Consider the following 20,513-nt stretch of genomic DNA (forward strand, 5'->3'; position numbering starts at 1 on the left):
TATTCTGTGTACTGTTTCCAGTCTAGATGTGCCTTTTCTTAGGCAGAGTAAACATATTTGCAATTTATTCTTTGGTATCAAGCCAGTCAGGAATAATTCTCTTATTCTTCTCAGTCTCAGATATTGTACCATAAAGTAAAGATGTTTTAAAAGGATATAGAAGTGGAAAAGATCTTCAGAAGGGCAGCAGTAATTATTTGAAATGTGGGAAAATGTCCATGTAAAGAACTTAAAAGCAAGCAGGGCAACTTAAAGAGAAGAAATGAGGAAGAACTGACATAAAAGATATAAGTTAATGAAAGATTAAGCAGCGGTCAATCAGATGCTCCTATTTCTCTTTTCTTAAAATAAGAGAGCAAAGGGAAACCCATAAAAAATAATAGGCGACACAGCTAAAATTGGTAGTTTCTCCCCCCACTCCTACAAAATGCATTTATCACCAACTTATTTTGGTGGGCCAATATGATGTGAACCCCACAGAAAAAGGGGAAGTAGAGGGAGGGAGTATGGAAGGGGGAAATAGTCAGAGACGGTGCAAAAGTACTTATAAAACAATGTATTCATTTTTCCTCATTAACACTGAAAGCATTTCCCCCTATTTTCTTACCTGTAGAGTAAGCCCAAAGTTTTCTAGGCAGGTACTTTGCAGTTGGTGCTTCAGTCTCACTAAAATCGGGATTGTTACCCTAAGGTATTTGCCTTTTTTCTGGAGCTGCTTTTCTCCTTAGCCATGCTTCTTCCCACTCTTGAGAGCAACTTCATTCATCTTTCTCCTTGGAATGTGGTGGGTCCGGTTTTTATAGGGCCAGACTCCTCCCACTCCCAGCAGCCTCTGAGAGAACTGCTTAATTGGAGTCAGCTGCTTGCCCATCCCTTGACCCCTATGTGACAGTTCACTGTTTCACAGCATTATTTATCTTTGGCACTCGCTGCTGCTAAATATTACTGGGCAAACATTTTAGGATTAAAACTAGTAAATCATTTAATATGAATAATCAGAAGAGCCACAGTTAAACTAATGAGGATAAAAGCTGTAGTATCCCTCATGAGTGAAGGAACAGCATTGGGTATAATAAACACAGAGGACTCTTTATTTGGAACAGTTGTCTTAAGAGGAACATTGTTGGACTGCACAAAGTTACTACACAAGGTCTGCCCAAATGTTGCTCCAAATTAATCAGTTATGTAGGATATTGCTGATCAGCACAAAAGTGTATGTAAGAATGTTTGACAACAAACTGCAAAAAGACTAGGTAGAAACTGGTTCCAGGTAATTCCTACTGCATAACTGTCCATTATGAGGGGTTATGTCTTCCTTCACACTAGGGTGCTGAAGAAAGGATAATGGAGTGGATGCACGTTATTGGTCAGGGTGTAATATGAGGACAAACACCAGGGCTATGTCTACACTGGCGGCTGCTTGCGCAAGAACATCTTGTGCAAAGGTTCTTGTGCAAGAAGTCTTGCGCAAGAAAACTTGCACACTGCCATGTGAGAGCTGTGCTTTTGCACAAGAGCGCCCATGGCAGTGTGGACGCTCTCTTGCGCAAGAAAGCTCTGATGGCCATTTTAGCCATAGGGCTTTCTTGCGCAAGAAATCCCTGCCCAGCGTCCACACTGCCCTCTTGCGCAAGAGCTCCTGCGCAAGAGGGCTTACACCTGTTAAAAAAGAGCATAGCTCTTGCTCAAGAAGCCCTCTCTTACCACACAGTACTGTAAATTTCCTTGCTCAAGAGCGGGTGGGCAGTGTGGACGCTCTGCGGCTTCTTGAGCAAGAACAGCCATACTTGCACAAGAAGCTGCGAGTGTAGACATAGCCAAAGATCCATGCTTTAAGCAGGAACTAGAAAACTCACTTAACAGAAAGTTCCCATGTTTATTAAGCCTCCTGCTGCAGCATGTCTCTAACTGTGGAGGATCATGAACTGTCCATCTTCTCTAAAATCAGGATGTGTTTTTTGTGTTCCTAAGACATTGATGTGTTAGTGTAGTAAGCCACTAATTCTTGAACATGTAAAATATTTTACATTTAGGTATTTGTACTATAAATACTAGAGTCAGTGTTACCATGTTGTCATTTTCCCTGGACAAACAGATTCTGGACAGCAGACTATTGTACACTATTTCTGAGAGTGGTTCTGTTGTAACTGTTGCACATTTTAAAGTGTAGGACAACAAAAAGTAAGAGCTTATTCTAACAAATGCATCTCAGGTTTACTTTATTTTCATTGTTATTTTTTAAAATAAGACATCATAGCATTCTTAAATTCATTTTCTATAATGGGAAATAATTGAGTTGAAATTGGCAGTAAATCCTGGTGGTAAAACTAGAAAGTGAGAGATTTTACAAAATGTAATACAGTAAACTTCCGATAATCCGGAACCTTTAGGACCCAGGGGGTGCTGGATTATCAGATATGCCGGACTATCAGAAGGGGGGGCTTTTAGGTGGGTGGGGTGGGATCCCACCCCAGACTCCTCATAGCCACCCCCTTCCGATAGTCCGGCTCTGCCCCAGGCGTCCCCGATTCAGCCGCTGCTAGTCAGTTTCAGCAGCGGCTGAATCGGGGACGCCTGGGGCAGAGCAGCTGGGGTGCTGCCGGGTTGGTCCCGTAGTGCCACCCCTCGGTCTCCAAGAGCAGCCAGGCATCCCCAAGAGCAGCTGGGGTGCTGCCGGGTTGGTCCCACAGCCCCGAGGGGCAGTGCTACGGGACCAACCTGGCAGCACCCCAGCTGCTCTGCCCCCGGCTTCCTCGATTCAGCTGCTGGCCAGTTTCAGCAGCGGCTGAATCGGGGAAGCCGGGTGCAGAGCAGCTCCAATTGTCTGGCTGCCCCAGTACGTCCGGGTTCCCGATGGTGCTGGACCATCAGGAGTGCTGGAGCAGTGGCTGCCGGACCAATGGAGTTTTACTGTAATTAATATCTTAGCGACTTACAATCTCTTCAGATTCTTCTATTTTTTCTCGGTTTTGCAGCTTAATTTTTTGTAAAAAGTTGGCATCTTTTACTTGTGGTTCATGTGCAGGAGCATAGCACCATCTTGCTCATGTGCTACACTGCAGATGAATTCTCTTGGTAAATCCCTGTTGGGAATATTTTAAACCTTATATTAGGGGCAAGAATTGAAAAAAGAGACACAAGAACGCAGAGCAGGAAAACTGAGCCTATTTCAAGGATCATTGTTGGGTGCTTTCCAATCCCCACCTATTCAGTCTTACAATTGAGGGCTTTGAAAGCCTGTTTTTTCCATTTTATCAAAGTTTTGTAACCACATGCCAACTCACAGGCTTAATAGTGATTAGGCCTTGTTCTTTTGTGAAAAGACACCTGAAAGCTTACAGTGGAAAGGAAAAGAGATTTTGATGCACCTTGCTCAGTTTCTTCTTTCAAGTGCTTGTTAAAACCACAACATTTTAATTCTTGATATTTGTTCTTAGGTTGAAGCCTTTTTTGTTCAAAGGAGATCACAGATATCCCCTTTCTAATCCCGAGAGTCCAGTTGTCATACTGTATGCTGAGATTGGCACAGAGGAGTTTTCCAAATTTCACAGCCTGCTTGTTTCGAAAGCCAGTGCAGGAGAAATCACTTATATCCTCAGACACTATGTTGCTGTAAGTACTGATAATATTTTGAACATTTTCTTGGGAATTAGGGAGAGCCTCTTGCTAAGATGTTAAAAAAATGGTTGCCTATGGTGAGGCTCTGACATCCAGCCTTAGATACTTAAATAAGTTGTCTAATTTTTGAGATGTGTGAATCTGAATATAGTGTGCTGATTTTTAGGTACCCAATTTGAAAATGTAGGCCCATATTTCCTGTTACCCAAATATTTTCTTTGCACTAAACTCAATAGTCAGACAACATTTCTGGATTCTGATATACCTATACAATCAAATTATGAAAGTCACTTTCATCATTTACATGGCTAAGAAAAAGAGTTCCTTTTATGATCAAATATTTGCATAGATGGGGTGAAGCACAAAACATTTGTAGTTTGAGCTGGGTGGGTAAAGAGGGAGGTGTTTTCCAAATGGAAGCCATTTCTTTTTTTATGGAACTAGGATTGGATTCCATTGCTGGATTCATCATTTGTACTGTGATCAAGGGATTTCAGTGTGTAGTCGAGTACAAGATGAACCGATACACAGGCTCATCAGTTAATCTCATTGACTACACACATTCTCCCCTCCCCCCACCCCACCGGTCTGTATCAGATGCATCAAGAGGTGGGGAGCAAGAGCTGGTGCCAAGTTGGCTCCTCACAAGGCATGGAGCCACCTTCATGTCTCCCCCCCTCCCCCCCACCTGCCAGCCATGCTTCCACCTCTCTATCAGAGGCAGCAGCGGAGGGAGGCCATGGAGCAGCCTTTATCTGCAGTGGGTCCAGGCTTGCTGTGGACAGAGGCTGCTTTATGGGATTCCAGCACTACCTCTGTCTTCAGGGAGCTCCTCCACTCCCCGTTCTCCCCTTCCCCTGTGGACAGAGGCTGCTGCCCCACACTACTGCCTCTGATACAGAGGCAACAGTGTGGGATGGCAGAGTGTTCGCTGGGAGCGCACTGGCTACCGGCCCTGCCCCTCAGGGACTATCGAATAGTTGTGTAACCGATAATATTTTTTGTAGTTACATGACTATTCAACTAATCACTGTCTAACATTCCTACTGTGATCTATCTGCCCTTGTTTCTCCATCCCAACAATCTTGGAGGGGCCATACTCCAAATTTACTTTTTATCTTTGATCTCAAAAGAAATGGTTGTGGAATAAATGTTTAATGGTACATTTTAATGGCTTACAAGAGTTTTGATCTGTTTTGTTTCTCTTCCTGATGGTGCTATTGTGTTGATATGAGCCATATATGTAATTTTTGGGTTGACGGCCAAATTTACCATCTGCGAAAAGGTATCAGATGTTTCAGCTTTAGTGATACTTGTACTTTTCATGAGACATAGCAAAAAAAATAAGACTTTTACACCACCTTCCTTTTTTTAAAAATAGCACGATTCCATGAGACAATTTCCATTCTTTGCATAAAATGCTTAATTCTGTATCTTGGTTATAAGAGACATTTGATATATGTTGTGAGACACATGCTTACATAAAATTCTCGGAAGTGTCATGTTAAAATCGTGAAATGAATATATGACCTCCCGTCTTGAAGTGTTAATTGGTTTGATCATTTCTGTGGTATTTCCTATATATTTTTACCATTCTGGAGGCTGGAGTATTTTCATTTTCTTGCTTCACAGTTAATTGCTTCTCAACATTTTATCCCTATGGTTCATTTTGATTAAATAAATGTATTCATCACAAATTGGTTGAAACATTGACTTATGCACTATCATTTTTTTGTTTGGTTCTATTCAGTGTTTACAAGCTTTATTTTGGATGCAAACATAGGTTGCTTCACAGAACCATTCTCCAATCCTAGTGTGATCTGCTCTTTCCTATGATTTTCTTTGTTCTTTTCTTCAGCTAGCTTAACTGCAAAGAGCCTATATATGTATATAAATGATTGTTGTACTCTTGCAAAATAGTTCATACTGGGGTTACTTCGTGTGTATTTTATACTATACAAGTGCTGTCTGAATGCTAAAATAATAGACATTTGTATTCTGAGACTCCAGTCACCTTTAATGTGTGCTAATACAAGCAAGTTATGGAAACCACTAGCTTAGTGTGTTATATGTCCACACAGAGACATGCAATGTGCTGGGTTTTTTCTTTTTTTACCTTTTCTTCCAGAATCCAAGTAAAGAAAAAGTTTACCTGTCAGGCTATGGTGTGGAACTGGCTATTAAAAGCACAGAATATAAGGCCAAGGATGATACTCAGGTGAAAGGTGAATTTCTACTTAAAATAAGAATTTTATATAAAAATAATCCGAGTTCTAATAAAATGGTTTTATATTTCTTTTCATATGAGGAGTTTTTCTTCCAGAGAGCAGGATATGGTGCTCTTTTTCCCTGTCTGAACTCTGAAGAGTCACTATCTCTTTATTCACATTAGAGATGTAAGCGACTAGTCGATTACCCGATAAGTATATGCTTATCAGGTACTTGAATAGTGCCTCAGCTAGTCGCTCCGCTCCCCGCTGCCTCTATTAGAGAGAGGCAGCAAGAGTGGGGGGAGCAGAAGCCCCAGTGCTGGGGGGAAGCCGGCTTAAAAGCCGGTTTCCCCACAGCACCACCTCCAGAGGGGCAGGGGAGGCAGAGGCATAGGGGGGACCAGGCGCAAGCCAGGAATCAGATGATTCTTGGCTCGCACCTGGTTCCCCTGCTACGCCTCTGCCTTTTAAATGTATGAAGAGCTGCCAGGCTCTTAATAAATTTAAAAGGCAGAGTCACAGAGGGATTAGCTTCCAGGGCGGGAGCTAACCCTGATGGAAATTCCATCAACTACTCGATTAACTGATTCTTCCTCCTCCTCCTCTTCCTCCTCCTCCCCCCCTAATTTGGGAGGAGAGTTTATCTTCAGATCATATTGAGCACCACTAAGGCATTTCTTCTTACTTCCCCCACTGCGGAGCACAGTGTGATTCCTCCATCAGCCTTCCAAGCCATGCAGGGAGATGGAGACTAGAATCTTTAAAATTTGTTTGCCCCTTTTGCCATCTCTGCATCAAGAATAAGGGGCAATTTCCTTTTCTGCGAATTTGGCACAGACTGGCTCAACTTCATATTAGTTACATTAATGCATGTATATATGTAATGCAAGGAACTGCATTTAATAATTTTATGAGTCCATTTAGCAGACACTTCTGGATTTTTAAAAAGAAAATAGCTTTTTTCAAATTCCGTTCTTTTAATCCATTTTAAAATATTAGCATTGAATTGATCACATCTATACTTTGAAATTAATTTTGTGACTGTTTTAGCCTACATGGTGGTAAACTCAGCAGAAAAATAGCAGGTGTCATGCTGTACTTAAAAATGTCCTTTCATCCACAGTAAATATAGGTTATTGTTGAATAGAACAAAACTTATAATTTGTGCCAGATGTTTTTGGATTTGCAGTGTGATCTTTTTGTAAATATGGTATAATATCAGGAATGGAGGTTGTTTGTAATTCTGAAATGTTTGTAACTCTGAGTAAAACATTATGGTTGTTCTTTTAAATGTGTACAAGTGAACATGGGCGTAACGTACTATGCAGAATTAAAATGCTGCTTTTAACGTCTTAATTTAAATTAAACCAGCACAAAGTTTTCCTACCTTGTCAAATCTTCTTTTAAGCTTTCTCTTTATTTTTTTAGCAGTTTATGTTTAACACAGTATTTTCTATATTTGCCTTTTTTGGGTCTCTGCTGCTGCCTGATAGTGTACTGTATTTGGTTGATTGGTCAGTTCATAACTCGGATGTGCGTAACTCTGTATTTTGTCAATATTCTCTCTCAGATTCTTAGAATAGAATGTTTTTCCATGTACAAAAGTTATCCCTCAGATTATTTTATATTAAGCAGATTTCATTCAAATGCCTTTATAACTTAAATTACTATTTATCATTTTGAAAATAACTGACATTCTCATGCATCTGATTAATGAAATTGCTGACATACTAATGGTACAAGAATAAAAGTTTCTTAAATTAAAATTAATGTATCATTACAAGTTCAGCAAGACCTTTGTTCTTGGTTTATAGAATAAAAGCTGTTTTCACAGCCAGAAGGGAGGGAAACACTTTTTTTTTTTTTAAGGAAAGAAAACCCTCTCATTCTGAATAAAATTGAATCTGTGGGAAGATGCTTTTTTGTTACTCGTATATACACACTATTTTAATAATAATGAGTATTTTGTAGATGTGACATATCTAGGTTACACTGAAAATCTTCTTGCCCCAGTTAATTCCTCTATTCTCCAATTTTTCCTTTTCTGATTCAGCCCTTCATTTCTTCCCACTGTTTGCTGAATCATCTCTACAGTTCACACATGGGCTGTGCTCTCTTCTGTAGTTCTTAACATACATTGGGTACAGGAATATAATTTCCAGGTTCACTTCTGAGCCTCTGTTTCTTGTGTTGAGCGTCTAATACAGCATCCTGGTTTTAGCCGGTTGAAGTTTTTTAATTAACATTTGTTAGATTCTCACTGCAGCTGTTTTCTGGTGAACTGATTATGGGTCTGGGTGTCACAAGAACTGGTTGCTATTTCCAGTTTTCACAATAACTTACCGTATGACCAAGGGCTGTCATTCAGCTGTCCTTATTTGCTCCATCTGTAAAATATGGAAATTACGCTACTTACACACTTTTTAAAAAAACTACACATTCCTCACTTTAGATTTCAAAGTAAGTATTCATCATTATTGCTTGCGGCTGTTATGTAAAACAAACCAAAGAATATATGCAAGCAACTATTTTCTAAATAATGCAATAATAGTTGTGTTTGCCATGTATTTATAGGTACTGAGGTGAATGCTACAGTAATAGGTGAAAATGACCCTATCGATGAAGTGCAAGGATTTCTCTTTGGAAAGCTAAGGTAAGACATTCTTTTGGTAAAATTTCCATTGTAGCATGTTAAAACTTACTTTTTGTTTTTGCAAAAATAACTGAACCCCAAAATAATGTTGGCAGGCTTATAGAGTTGACGAGTTTTAGCAATGCACTCAAATAGCCTAGAAGTCCTAAGAGAACAAAAATTAGATGCAATGGCAGATGCAGACATTTTTGGTGTGCTAATTTTTGGTGTGCTAATTTCTTAAGTTTCACTGATCTAGCCCTAACGAAGGTCCGTGTCTCTTCTATCAGGCAGTTGTATCCTGACTTGAAGGAAGAATTGAAGGAGCTTAGAAAGCATCTTATTGAAAGCACCAATGAAATGGCACCTTTAAAAGTATGGCAGTTACAAGGTAGTGTATGTGTGGAAAAGCTTCTTCCTAGTTGTGTAAAAAATATATCCCTTGCATGGGCCTTCGTTGCTTGTAGGAGGGTATTCTTGAAGGTGTTCTTAACTGTAAATGCCTAGAATGTCCAGCAGCTTTCAGTCTACATCTTCTTGGGAAGTAGCAATAGAATAGTTTCTGTTAAGTTAATAGTTTCAGTTAAGTTTCCATACCAACTAAGGGGTTTATGAAGTTTTCCTTCTACATAATGACTATATTGCTCATCTTCAAATACTCATGCAGGGTGCAGACACTTGGTTCTTACTACATTTAAAAGGCAGAGCCGCAGCAGGATTAGCTCCCGAGGCCAGCAGCTCACCCTGCTGTGGTTCTGCAGTTCCCCCCTTTTCAATTAATCAAGTGGTCAATGGAAATTCCATTGACTACTTTATTAGCTGATTAAACAAAATTTAACATCCCTACTCCAAAGTAAATTTATTCATCCAGTCTCCTACGGTTCCACATGTCTGTGATGAACTAGAATTCTTGGTATTATCTGTAGGGACTATACAGTATTTCAGGAAGCCATTTATACAAAGTTGGCTGTTAAAGATTATAGATCAGGAAGAAGACCAAAGTGACACACAGAAAATTAAACCTTCAAGATTTCCACATACAACAGATTATCCTCTGAAATGGTTGTTTGTATCCCAAGCCTTTGTGTGACATGACGATGGTAGTTCTGTGAACTGAATTGGTTTTGCACTAAATATGTTGCTATTTTTAATATACAATCCTTGGGTTAACTGTGTTCATTTTTTAGATCTAAGTTTTCAAACTGCTGCTCGCATCCTGGCTGCTCCCACTGTGGATGCTCTGATAGTAATGAAAGACCTCAGTCAGAACTTTCCTACAAAGGCCAGGTAATTCAGTGCAGAACATCGGGAAGTCTTCCCATTTAATAACTTTCCTAATAATGTTTTGTCCTCTATTCATCATGATTAATAGCAGAAGACCTAATAAATGTTTCTTGAATCTCATGTAGCTGAAAAATAAACAAGTCTTCTACATGAGAGCGTGTCCCTAGGAAAGATATTTTAGCATAAAAAAGGGATAGAGAATAAGACTGAATATCTTATTGGCTCTATATAAAACCATGATACACTCACATCTTTAATACTAATAGAGATTTGTCAATTTTATATGTGTTCACTTTTTTTGATTGTATCCCTTTGGTATATATGGTCATGCTAATTTTCTTCCACAATTTGATCTGAGGAAATGGGTCTGGCCCACGAATGCTCATCACATAATAAACCATCTTGTTAGTCTTTAAAGTGCTGCATAGTCCTGTCTTTTGTTTCATCTTTAATACTGTGTACAGATGTGGTTACCTCATCTCAAAAAATATATGTTGGCATTGGAAAAGGTTCAGAAAGGGCAACAAAAATGATTAGGCATTTGGAACGGGTCCCATATGAAGAGAGATTAAAAAGACTTGGACTTTTCAGTTTATTAAACAGAAGATGGGGGGGGGGGATCTGATAGAGGTCTATAAAATCATGACTGGTGTGGGAAAAGTGAATAAGAGTAAGTTATTTACTTATTCCCACAATATAAGAACAAGGGGTCGCCAAATGAAATTAATAGGCAGCAGGTTTAAAACAAACAAAAAGAAGTTTTTCTTTACTCAGCGCACAGTCAACCTGTGGAACTCCTTGCCAGAGGATGTGGTGAAGGCTAGGACTTTATTGGAGTTCAAAAAAGAGCTAGATGGATTCATGGAGGTTAGGTCTATCAGTGGCTATTAGCCAAGATGGTTAGAAATGGTGTCCCTAGCCTCTGTTTGTCTGGAAATGGATGACAGGAGAGGGATCATGTGAGGATTACCTGTTGTGTTCCCGCTTCTGGGGCATCTAGTATGGGCCACTGTTGGCAGACAGGATACTGGGCTAGATGGACCTTTGGTCTGATCCAGTATGGCCGTTTTTATGTTCTTACCATAACATTAGGTGAGTGTTGTCCTTCAGTGGAAGTTGGAGTTGACTAATGGAACTCTGGCAATGTCATTTGCATCCTTTCTCTGCTCTGAGCCATTTTCATATTGTGATCTCACCTGAGGAGCCTCAAATGCACGTTAGAGGTGGGTTTTTATTTTTTTGCACCAGTTCCCACTGTGCACCAAGAGAGATGCCTTGGTAATTGGCACAGTGGTTAAGGAGGCATATCTGATGTTAGAGGATGGGTGTTTGCTCTGTTCCTGGCAACTAGCCTTCTGTGAAAATCTGGAGACAGACTGTGCTGTGATTAGAAATGTGTTTAAACAAGGTTGCTAGCTTAGTTTCCCTGAGCAATTTAGAGACATTTATTTGGATGACAGGAATGATGCAGTAGCTACTATTGCCTTTTTGATGTAGGGGGAGGTATGCCAGGCACCATAAGGGGGTCACATGTTCTAGTCTTATTTCTTACAGTGGCTGGTAGTGATAATTTTGTGCACTTTACAGCTGCTCTTACTAAACACAATCTCATATCCTTTTCCCCTTACTCTGGCACACATTCTGGCTCCTGAGATGTGCATTCAGTTTCCCTTTATGAGTTACGGTATAGACTTGAATTACATTCTCGTGCTATTTGTTCCTTTCACAGAATGAGCAAAGGCTACAGAAAGGGAAGACATGTTCTCTTGTATTGGATTGGGATCCCAGAGAACTTGATTCTATTCCTGGCTCTGCCACAGGCTTCCCATATGTTTGCCAAGACTATTGCATACTCACAAGGAGGCTGAATTAAAGTCACATTTCCCAATTTTTGAACATTTGATTTTTTTCAATTATAACATTCTTTTAACTTTTTTTGTATGTAATCTAGTACTTGTATTATGGTAGTGCTCGTAAACCATGGTCAGAATCAAGGCTGCATTGTGTTGGTCTCTGTAGTGACAGAGAAGTAGAACCTCAAGAGTTTACCATCTGAGAACTAGCAAAAATCCAAAGCATGGCAGAGAGATGCTCAGACATACAGTTATGTACACGTACTCATCTGCTATATATCCTTAGTTTTGTAATTAAATATTGATTTTCACCAACTACTTTTTAGCTTACCCATTAAATGTTGGCTGACTCCACCATTGCTTTGAGTTTATTTTTGTAATATGAAAATTTTCAAAGGGTCTTGTATTCTGTTGATAAAATCTTTGCTGTTCTGCTAAAAACAGGGGGGTTGGCACGTTTTTGTGTAATAGGAACGCTTAGAGCCATTGATCCAAACTGTGAACCTTTTATGTTATAGAAATCACTTCAAGCCAGGGGCTGCTGCAGCACCCTCTCACCTCACCCCTCAAGTTCCAGTACTTATGACTGAAAGCATAGAAATTGGATTTCTAGTGGCTTTGAATGCTTAAAAACTGATTCTGGCAAGGATCAGGTGTGCAGCGTTCTGACTCTTAATTGCTACACTATGAAACCTATAGGTGTTACATTAAAATAGTCCTTAATTGCCTCTTATAACTACTACTTGTGTACAAAATGAGTTGATATTTGAGAAGGTCCCTATGCACCAATTAAAATTTAAAATGCATGAGTAGAGAAATGGTGATTGCACTCACTTTACTATGACTTCTTGTATTGAAATTAAGGCTTTGTACATACCAGGGTTGAAGTTCAGTCTTGTAAGTGGTGGTTGCTGCCTGGGGTAGGGTTTCAGGATAATACTGTACAGAAGAGTAAGTTTTAAAAGCTTTTACTTGGCCTATCCTCTTATTACTGTTTTAATGGTGCCCAAATGTGTGTTATGTACTTCTTGTTGCAGATAATTCTAGATTTCTGCCCTGAAGAGCGTACTTGTTTTAAAGAATGCAGGGTGGGGTAACAAGACAGCAGAGGTGGGATGTGGAAAAGAGGATTGCCTGCAACCGTTACATGTGATGTTTTGTTTCGTTTCCATAGAGCAATAACGAAAACAGTTGTTTCCTCAGAACTCAGAGCAGAAATTGAAGAGAACCAAAAGGTAATGCTTATAGAAACTTAGAAGCTTTACTCACTGTTGCTTGGGTCCTTAACCCAATTAATTCTTGTTTTTTTTTTAAATTTAAATCATTGCTCTGGGGTGGAGATGAGGGGTTCATTGTGCCGGCTGCCCTAGCGAGAGACGACAACCTCAGTCTCCCCTCCCCCCCGCAGCAGTTTTCGGGCCAGGTGAGAAGTTCCTCTCCATGGCTGCTCCAGCGGGCACAGCCGGGGGAGGGATGCATGTCCCTCAACTGCGTCAGGTCCAGGTTGGTCTGTCCTCTGTGCTCTCAAGTCACGGTGAGGAACGCAGCAAACTGTGCACTTTCTCCTCACTCCATGACAAAGGAGAACAGCCACAGTGCTCCTCCACTAATTGAGGGAGGGAGTTTCAGCTTCCACCTTGCCCTCCCTAAAAGGTGCCTGAGGTGTGGGAGGCTCAGGGGTAGGGCAGTCCCAAACCAGGGCAAGGGTGAGGGGAAAGCTATCCAGCCCCTTTCACCTGCATAGTGAGTTTGTCTCTCTTCTGTATTGTTTTAAGACGCAATCCAATTCCAGGCACATCCTGTCACAACCAGACTTTACTCTTACCCTTTCCATGCTGTGTCTTTGTGAAGTGTCTTAATGTTCTGTAAATTAGGGATTACATTCATTGGGGGCAGTTGTAACTTGGTCTCTACACCAGTTCAGTCCTTAGTTTTTCTGCTAAGACTGCCAGCAACTGTCAGTTACGGTGGTGAATTTGTGGTGATTGCTTGTCCACTAACGACTGAACTGAAACAATTGATTAACCCATGTAGACCCTTGAACACCCAAACTGCTTTCACTCACCATTGACCTGAATTGGCACGGGGGGAAATCTCTGAACCCTGTGTCAGTGCCCTTATTCAATAAGTCATCCTGGTTAACTTGTAGATTTTTAAGGAAAGATGTCTTCATTTGAATGGAAGTTGAGGCACAGTTTCTGGCTGTGTATGTTTTGGTAACCATCCGGGTTTCTCCCAAGATGTAAAGAGCATTTGGAGATAAGCTATGAAGTTTAGACGCACATTGCTTCGGCATATTTCTGGATTACTAGGGGCTGTGCCCACTGCTCGCTATGCTCACCAACCAGAGAGAGTGATGGAGGCATTCTGTCGTACAGCAAGAAAAACATTTGTACATATAGAGGGAATGATAATCAAGAGCTGTTTGAGTTGTTGGGCAAGTTTGGCCTTTAGGAAAGATAGAGTTTGGGGAGTAGAAAATAGGGAACTTTTAATAACGCTTTGTTGGGAAATGATGTAAAAGGCAGCAAGGACTCTGCTTGATTGTCAAATCCCACATTGAACTGGCAGTTAGGAACATCATTTCTGGATAGGGAAATACCTCTTGATCTCACTTATGCAAAAGCACTTGACAATACACAAATAAAATCTCTCAGTAAAACTGCACTTTAAACATAGCGCCTGACTCTTCTCTTACAGCATTTCTGTGCCTGTGAAACTTGACTTCAGAGCAAATAATTTTTCCACTTTTGTTACTGAATGGAGAAGGGGATTGTTGGTCTCAGTGCAGTAAATGAGCATGTGATTATTTTGAGGGTAAACACAAGGCGTTTGCAGTTGGCTTGCTCTAGTTGGTTTAATAGCTATATATCTTGTGTGTTGTCATCTGTACACTCCTAAATGTGGTTCTGATTCAAAGTCACCAAAAGGCTATTGTATAGAAGTAATAGGGTGCATTTAATGGAATTAACATACAAAGGTGAGAACGTTTCATACATTTGAAACACTGCAGAATAAATGCTGTGGAAGTTTTTTTGTTTTTTTACATTTTAACAGTGACTTTAACTCGGTTTTTAGCATTTGTCTAATAGCTTTGTTACACTTTTTCCTTTAGTACTTCAAAGGAACATTAGGATTGCAATCTGGTGATTCTGCCTTATTCATCAATGGACTGCACATAGATTTAGACACACAGGACATATTTAGGTATGAATTTGTACGCTTTCTTCACAAAACTGTTCTGGTTTAGAATCTTGAAAGTGTTACTTCATGTGTATACTGCTATTAAGTTTATTTATGGAGAAGTGTGTTTTTTTTTTGTAAATTCAGCAGAGTGAAATACTAAATTTACTTTTGTTCATGCATTTTAAAAATATTAGGATTATAATGATAAATGTAAGTCCTACTTATCCCTTTAGCAAGTGAAATACGGAGTTAATGTTGTCATGGCATCATTAATGCCCCCTGCTGAGAGTATGCTAAAGTTTTCCAAGATTTTTCCATTTCCCAAGATTTCTAGCTGAATCCTGTGTATCTTGTTCTCCCCAGGTGTCAAAGACAAATTCTTCTCTTACCATTATTCCTTTTGTATACAGTTAAGACCTAGTCATTAGTTGTTCAGTTAACTTATTTCTTTTGTTAGCCGTAATCTAGGATTTTAAAACTAGGGCAAGTCAGTGGTAACAGACCTTTTGATGGCTGGTTGTCAGTGTCACTTCCTAAAATCCACATTACGATTGATGTTCTTGTTGGCAGTTTCAGCAGAAGGACTAATGGAGACAAATGAACCTTAATCAAGGCAAGGTCAGCCCTTCCCTGCTGCTCCGCATTGCTTTAACCTGTTCTGTGAAACAGTTTTGGGATCTAGTGATGTCAATCAGACATCTGTCAAACGTATTCATTTTAAGAGAAGAGCAGAATATCCGTTCTTAGAAATTAAATCTCTGAAAAAATGTCCATTTGAAAACTGCTGTATTGGGGCCAGATTTTAGCTCTGAACGTCTGGTTTTGTGTGTGTATGTGTGTTTCTGCTGATATGTAACACTGGACTTAAATGATTTTTCTGGGAGAAATATCCTTTGAAATAAGTGAGATGCTTAACATAGAAAACTGATTTATATAGTGGAAATATTTGTAGACTCTTATAATGATTGTACTGTAATATAATCTGGTAATGCTTAGGTTGCAGCAAATCAGTAGTTGTATTTTAATATATGCATGATACTGAATGATTTGTATTCCTTCTAGCTTGTTTGATATATTGCGCAATGAAGCTCATGTTATGGAGGGACTTCACAGTTTGGGAATTGAGGGCCTTTCCTTGCATAATGTTCTAAAGCTAAACATCCAGCCATCAGATTCAGACTATGCTGTGGATATCAGAAGCCCTGCTATTTCAGTGAGTACATTTTCTTACAAGAGCCAGGCTGTCTAGCAAAAATCTTATTTGAGTCTGTGGCTTTTAGTTGCACCTTTTTAGCTCATCATACAAGTGCAGTGTCGTTCCTTATTTATATGAATAACTAGAACTTCATAGAATGCAGAGTAAGACAGTCTTCACAGTCGCCACTGCGAAGAAGTTACAATTTAATTGACATGAGGCTCTGTATACTGGATTGTAAACCCTTTGGGATACAGACTGTAGAGATGTATCAGGCTCTGCCTAATAATGGAGTGATGATAAACGAAGAAGCATAATTGGTAAGTAAGTTAATATGAGAGAGATTCTTGCGTTGAGTTAAAGGAAGAGAGAGTGTGAGCAGGTGAGTGGTATATGGCTCTTTAACTTACAGAGAACAAAATGAAGGAAAATGTAGTGGACGGAGGGGAAAATGAGATTAAGGAAGCAATAAGGAGAGGAGGGAGATTGAGGATATTAGAGAGGGATAGCAGGAATTAGGCGAGGGTGAAGCGTGTGTGTAAAAAGGTTTGAATAAGGTGCTAGGGAGAGGGCAGTGCGAGATGAAGTGGTGCACAGCTCACCATAGAGAGAGGCTTCATGATTGCTCCTTGTAAAAGAAATAACTACAAAATATAAGATATCCAGTAGAGCACAGGAAACGGGGGAAAAAGAAACCCAATAATCCAGTGCAATATTTTCATGCCTGAAAACAGCTGGTATAGCTGAGGAGAAATCCAGCTTCTGACCAGAATTGCCTACAGGAGCACAACTTGAAAGCAGAATTCTTTTTGACATCTTTGTTGGAAGATATATATAGAAATTATATAATGCCCCTTTAGATGTGGAATTCTCCAACTTTATTTCTATAGACAGCAAATTCAACTGAATAAAAATCAAATTAGTCAATCACTTACTACTTGTAGTTTAAAATAATTTGCTTTCTAACTAAAATGAAGCTGTTAGAGACTCAGATTAGGAGCACTATGTGGACTTAGCCTTTAATAGAAAGGAGAATAAGAAAAATTACTCTCTTTGGAAAAACAAGTTTACCTATTTCATTGCAAAGCAATATAGAAGAGAATCCTCTGGTTTGGAAAACATCTAGATTGCTCACAAGGTATTGGAATATAATTCTGATAAAGTATAAGAACAAAGTACAAGTCCCAAGCTTCCCTCTTCAACTGAGAAAGTGAACTTCAGTATCTTTAAAGACAGTATTTCAGAAACATGACAGTGAGACGGTATTTCTCTTGCTCACCAAGTTAGAGTCCACAGTGACAAAGAATAGAAGGATCAAGGGGGAGCACAGATTTTTCTTTCTACTGTAAACAATCAGACTGATTTCCCAACTGTCTTCAGGGTTAGGACAGATCATACATATAGTTTCTAGAAGAATCACCTTGATTGGAAGCTAGCTTCTTGCCGCACAGCTGTGCAGTTCTCCAACTGCTCCAAGCAGCCGGTTCTTGATTTCCTCTCTTATGTTCTAGAACATTTTCCTGGAAATGATCCCAGCTGACTCTTGTTCCTACCCTTAACCCTTGCCTACTAGCTCAGAACTTTAGGGTTTCCTAACCTATCCCTCAGGGCTGTCCTTGAATAAATTTGTAACTTTACATTTTTTTGCTGAGGCAAGCTCTCCGCATTGTTTACAAATAATCTTGGGCAGAAATGAGATGATGAAATTGTGATCTTGTTTTTTCTTTCTGTTTCAACTGTCTGATGTTAATTTTGCATTTCATTTCTGAGGGTTATCTCAGGTTGCAATAAATTTAGATGGCAACATTTTTAGACAGCTTTCCTCTCTTTCAGGGTAGATGGTGTCATTGCTGGTTTGGTTCATTGTGATCTAACATCAGCTTCAGTTTACTGTTGTAAAGATCTAACCCTTTCAGGCCCTGGAATAAATTAAGTGGTTTAAAGAGCATGTAATTACTCTGTGATCTATAACATCTCAAACATCTTCAGCAATAAAAGAGCAAACTGCTTGAAAACAAACAACTTGAGAGTACTGTGCTTAGCTTCTTCACATTACTGGATTGTCTAAGAAAATAAGATCAGGTGGCGGGAGAGTGGCCAGCTGACAAATGCTGTATAATTTCTAAAATGGCAAACAGAAGCATAAGAAACAAGTTAAGGGAGATATTAGCGGCACTGGATATTTAGTAAGGTATTTTTGTTGCAGGAACTTAAAAATGGGAGACAAGCCACAAAAAATTAGAAAAAAGACATCATTCATATCTACGATGTGATGAGAAATGGATTGTCCAAAAACCTGCCTCCCAAAAACCAGAATTGATACTGCATTATTTTAATACCTGAGAAATTAGTTAAACACCACTGTGTAGTAAAGACTTTTTGACCTTTGGTTAGGTTATCTCTCTAAAATCAGAAAACTTTGATATACTTTGTGCAGCCCTGTGGAGCATTATTAACTATAGATAACTTTCTTTTAAAGGATCAAAAAATCAAACACTTCTCTACTGTTACTTCACCTCAGGCTGGACCGTCATTGCTTTTCCTTTCACATTATTGTTTATTCCATTGTCATGTCTTTGAGATAAGGTCTTGCAGCACTATAGGAGGGAAAAATGGAAAATATGAGGAGTGAAAATCTGAAATTATGCATGGTATAAGACATGGCAATACTGGGGAAAACTGATTCATAATCTGATTTCTAACAAACCAAATTCAGTTGGTGTTTTTCAGGCCTAATCAGATTTTATTAAACTAAAATGCTTAAATGCAATGCTTGTTTTATTTATTTCAGACTTCTCACTTTAACTAATTGCAAGTTATACTAGTTTAACAAGCAATTATTTATTTTTTTTAGTGGATCAACAACCTTGAAGTTGATAGTAGATACAGTTCCTGGCCTTCCAGTGTGCAGGAATTGCTGCGACCCACCTTTCCTGGAGTAATCAGACAAATTAGGAAAAACTTTCACAACTTTGTAAGTAATAACCCAACTTGAAAAAAGGTGCACATTTTTCAATTTAGGAAATTTAAGCATTGGAACAACTTCCATACACGTGTGATGAATTCTTCATCACTTGAATATTTTAAACTGAGGTTGAATGTTTTTCTAAGAGAGAATCTCAAACTCAACCAAAAATAATGGGTTAGATGTAAGAATTGCTGAGTGAAATGCTAGTGCCTACATTATGCAAGAGTTCAAACTAGATGATCATAATGACCTCTTATGATCTTAATTATATATTATTATAACAGTGTTTTTCTGTAGATGTGATGAGTGTCACGTTTTTAAATGCCACTTTCATGACTTGCTAATATTTTATGATGGCTAATGAGGTTTCTTGAACTTGCCACATGTAAAAATGTTATACTCATCTAGAGCACCTTGCAGGATGACATTGGGCTGAGACTCAAGAAAATCATGTTCACTTCCCTGCTCTATCATAAACTTCCTTTGTGACTCTAGGAAAATCACTTTGGGTAAAATATTGATGGTATCTCTGCAGTGAAACATGAATAAACAAGTTGTCTTAACCATGAACCAGTGTTTTGGATTTTTTAGTGAAATAAACTAATGTAAAAACCTTTATTTTGTAATTACCCAAAGGTTCTTATAGTGGATCCTTCCCATGAGAGTACAGCAGAATTGCTTAATGTGGCTGAGATGTTCTTCAGCAACCACATCCCACTGAGGTAATGCTACATTTTCATGAGAGGGCATTGGTGTAGCTTTTGTGGATTTTATGATGATTAAAAAGTGTTCATCTTTAGCCACCAGGGATGTTGTAGGAAGTTTCAACTGTTAAAAGTGGCCCAGGAAAGCCAATCCCTCCAACAGAACAAAAGAAAATGGAGAAGGCAAAAAACAGTAGGGGAAAAAGGAGAACAAAATTATCAAAACGTGATTGACTTGAGGACATGAAAGGATTAGAATAGGAGAGCCCTGGGGAATGTTCTGTAGAGTCCCTGCATTAGTTATTCAAGTCTGCTTATTAACATACCTACAAGAACTCTTGCATAAGATCTTTATAATCATTGGCTGTTCTGTATTATTTGTTATACAAATAAATAAAATCTTCACTGAGGTTTTATCTGCATAACAGGTTCATGTTCTCTTCACAGGATTGGTTTGGTGTTTGTGGTTAATGACTCCGAAGATGTTGATGGGCTACAAGATGCTGGGGTTGCTCTTCTTAGAGCATTTAATTATGTTTCACAAGAAATGGATACTAATTATGCATTCCAGACTGTTATATCTGTAAGTGTTCATGTGCACATTGACGATCTGTTGTACAAGAGAGACTGTCTGTGTTAATAGGGTAATAAGAAAAATCTTATTTCTGAAAATCTGAGACTCTACTATCTGATGAAGCGCACTTTGTAAAAACACCTTTTCTCTTTAAAATTTTGTTGGTAAAAATTTTGCTAATGAAAATGAGGATTGACAGCCCTATGCAAGTTTTTGTCACCCTACCTCCCATTCTTTAGTTCTGCCCCAGCATCTCAGTCCTCTCCTGCTATGCCACTTACTGTTGTAG

General features: G+C 39.1%; 1 protein-coding gene across 4 annotated transcripts in view; it reads left to right on the forward strand.

Annotated features, from left to right (window-relative positions):
• Positions 1–20,513, forward strand: part of UGGT1 (UDP-glucose glycoprotein glucosyltransferase 1) — an 88,333-nt gene that overhangs the window by 12,934 nt on the left and 54,886 nt on the right. For all 4 annotated transcript variants that reach the window (XM_075938346.1, XM_075938348.1, XM_075938349.1 and 1 more), the window contains exons 6-16: positions 3,438–3,612; positions 5,747–5,843; positions 8,403–8,481; positions 8,751–8,851; positions 9,648–9,747; positions 12,772–12,832; positions 14,713–14,804; positions 15,846–15,996; positions 18,833–18,952; positions 19,583–19,668; positions 20,098–20,233. In XM_075938346.1, coding sequence (XP_075794461.1) covers positions 3,438–3,612; positions 5,747–5,843; positions 8,403–8,481; positions 8,751–8,851; positions 9,648–9,747; positions 12,772–12,832; positions 14,713–14,804; positions 15,846–15,996; positions 18,833–18,952; positions 19,583–19,668; positions 20,098–20,233 — 1,198 coding nt within the window. The remainder of the gene's footprint in view (positions 1–3,437; positions 3,613–5,746; positions 5,844–8,402; positions 8,482–8,750; positions 8,852–9,647; positions 9,748–12,771; positions 12,833–14,712; positions 14,805–15,845; positions 15,997–18,832; positions 18,953–19,582; positions 19,669–20,097; positions 20,234–20,513) is intronic.

Source organism: Pelodiscus sinensis, chromosome 10 (genome assembly GCF_049634645.1).
Source record: "Pelodiscus sinensis isolate JC-2024 chromosome 10, ASM4963464v1, whole genome shotgun sequence".
NCBI classification, from domain to species: Eukaryota; Metazoa; Chordata; order Testudines; family Trionychidae; genus Pelodiscus; species Pelodiscus sinensis.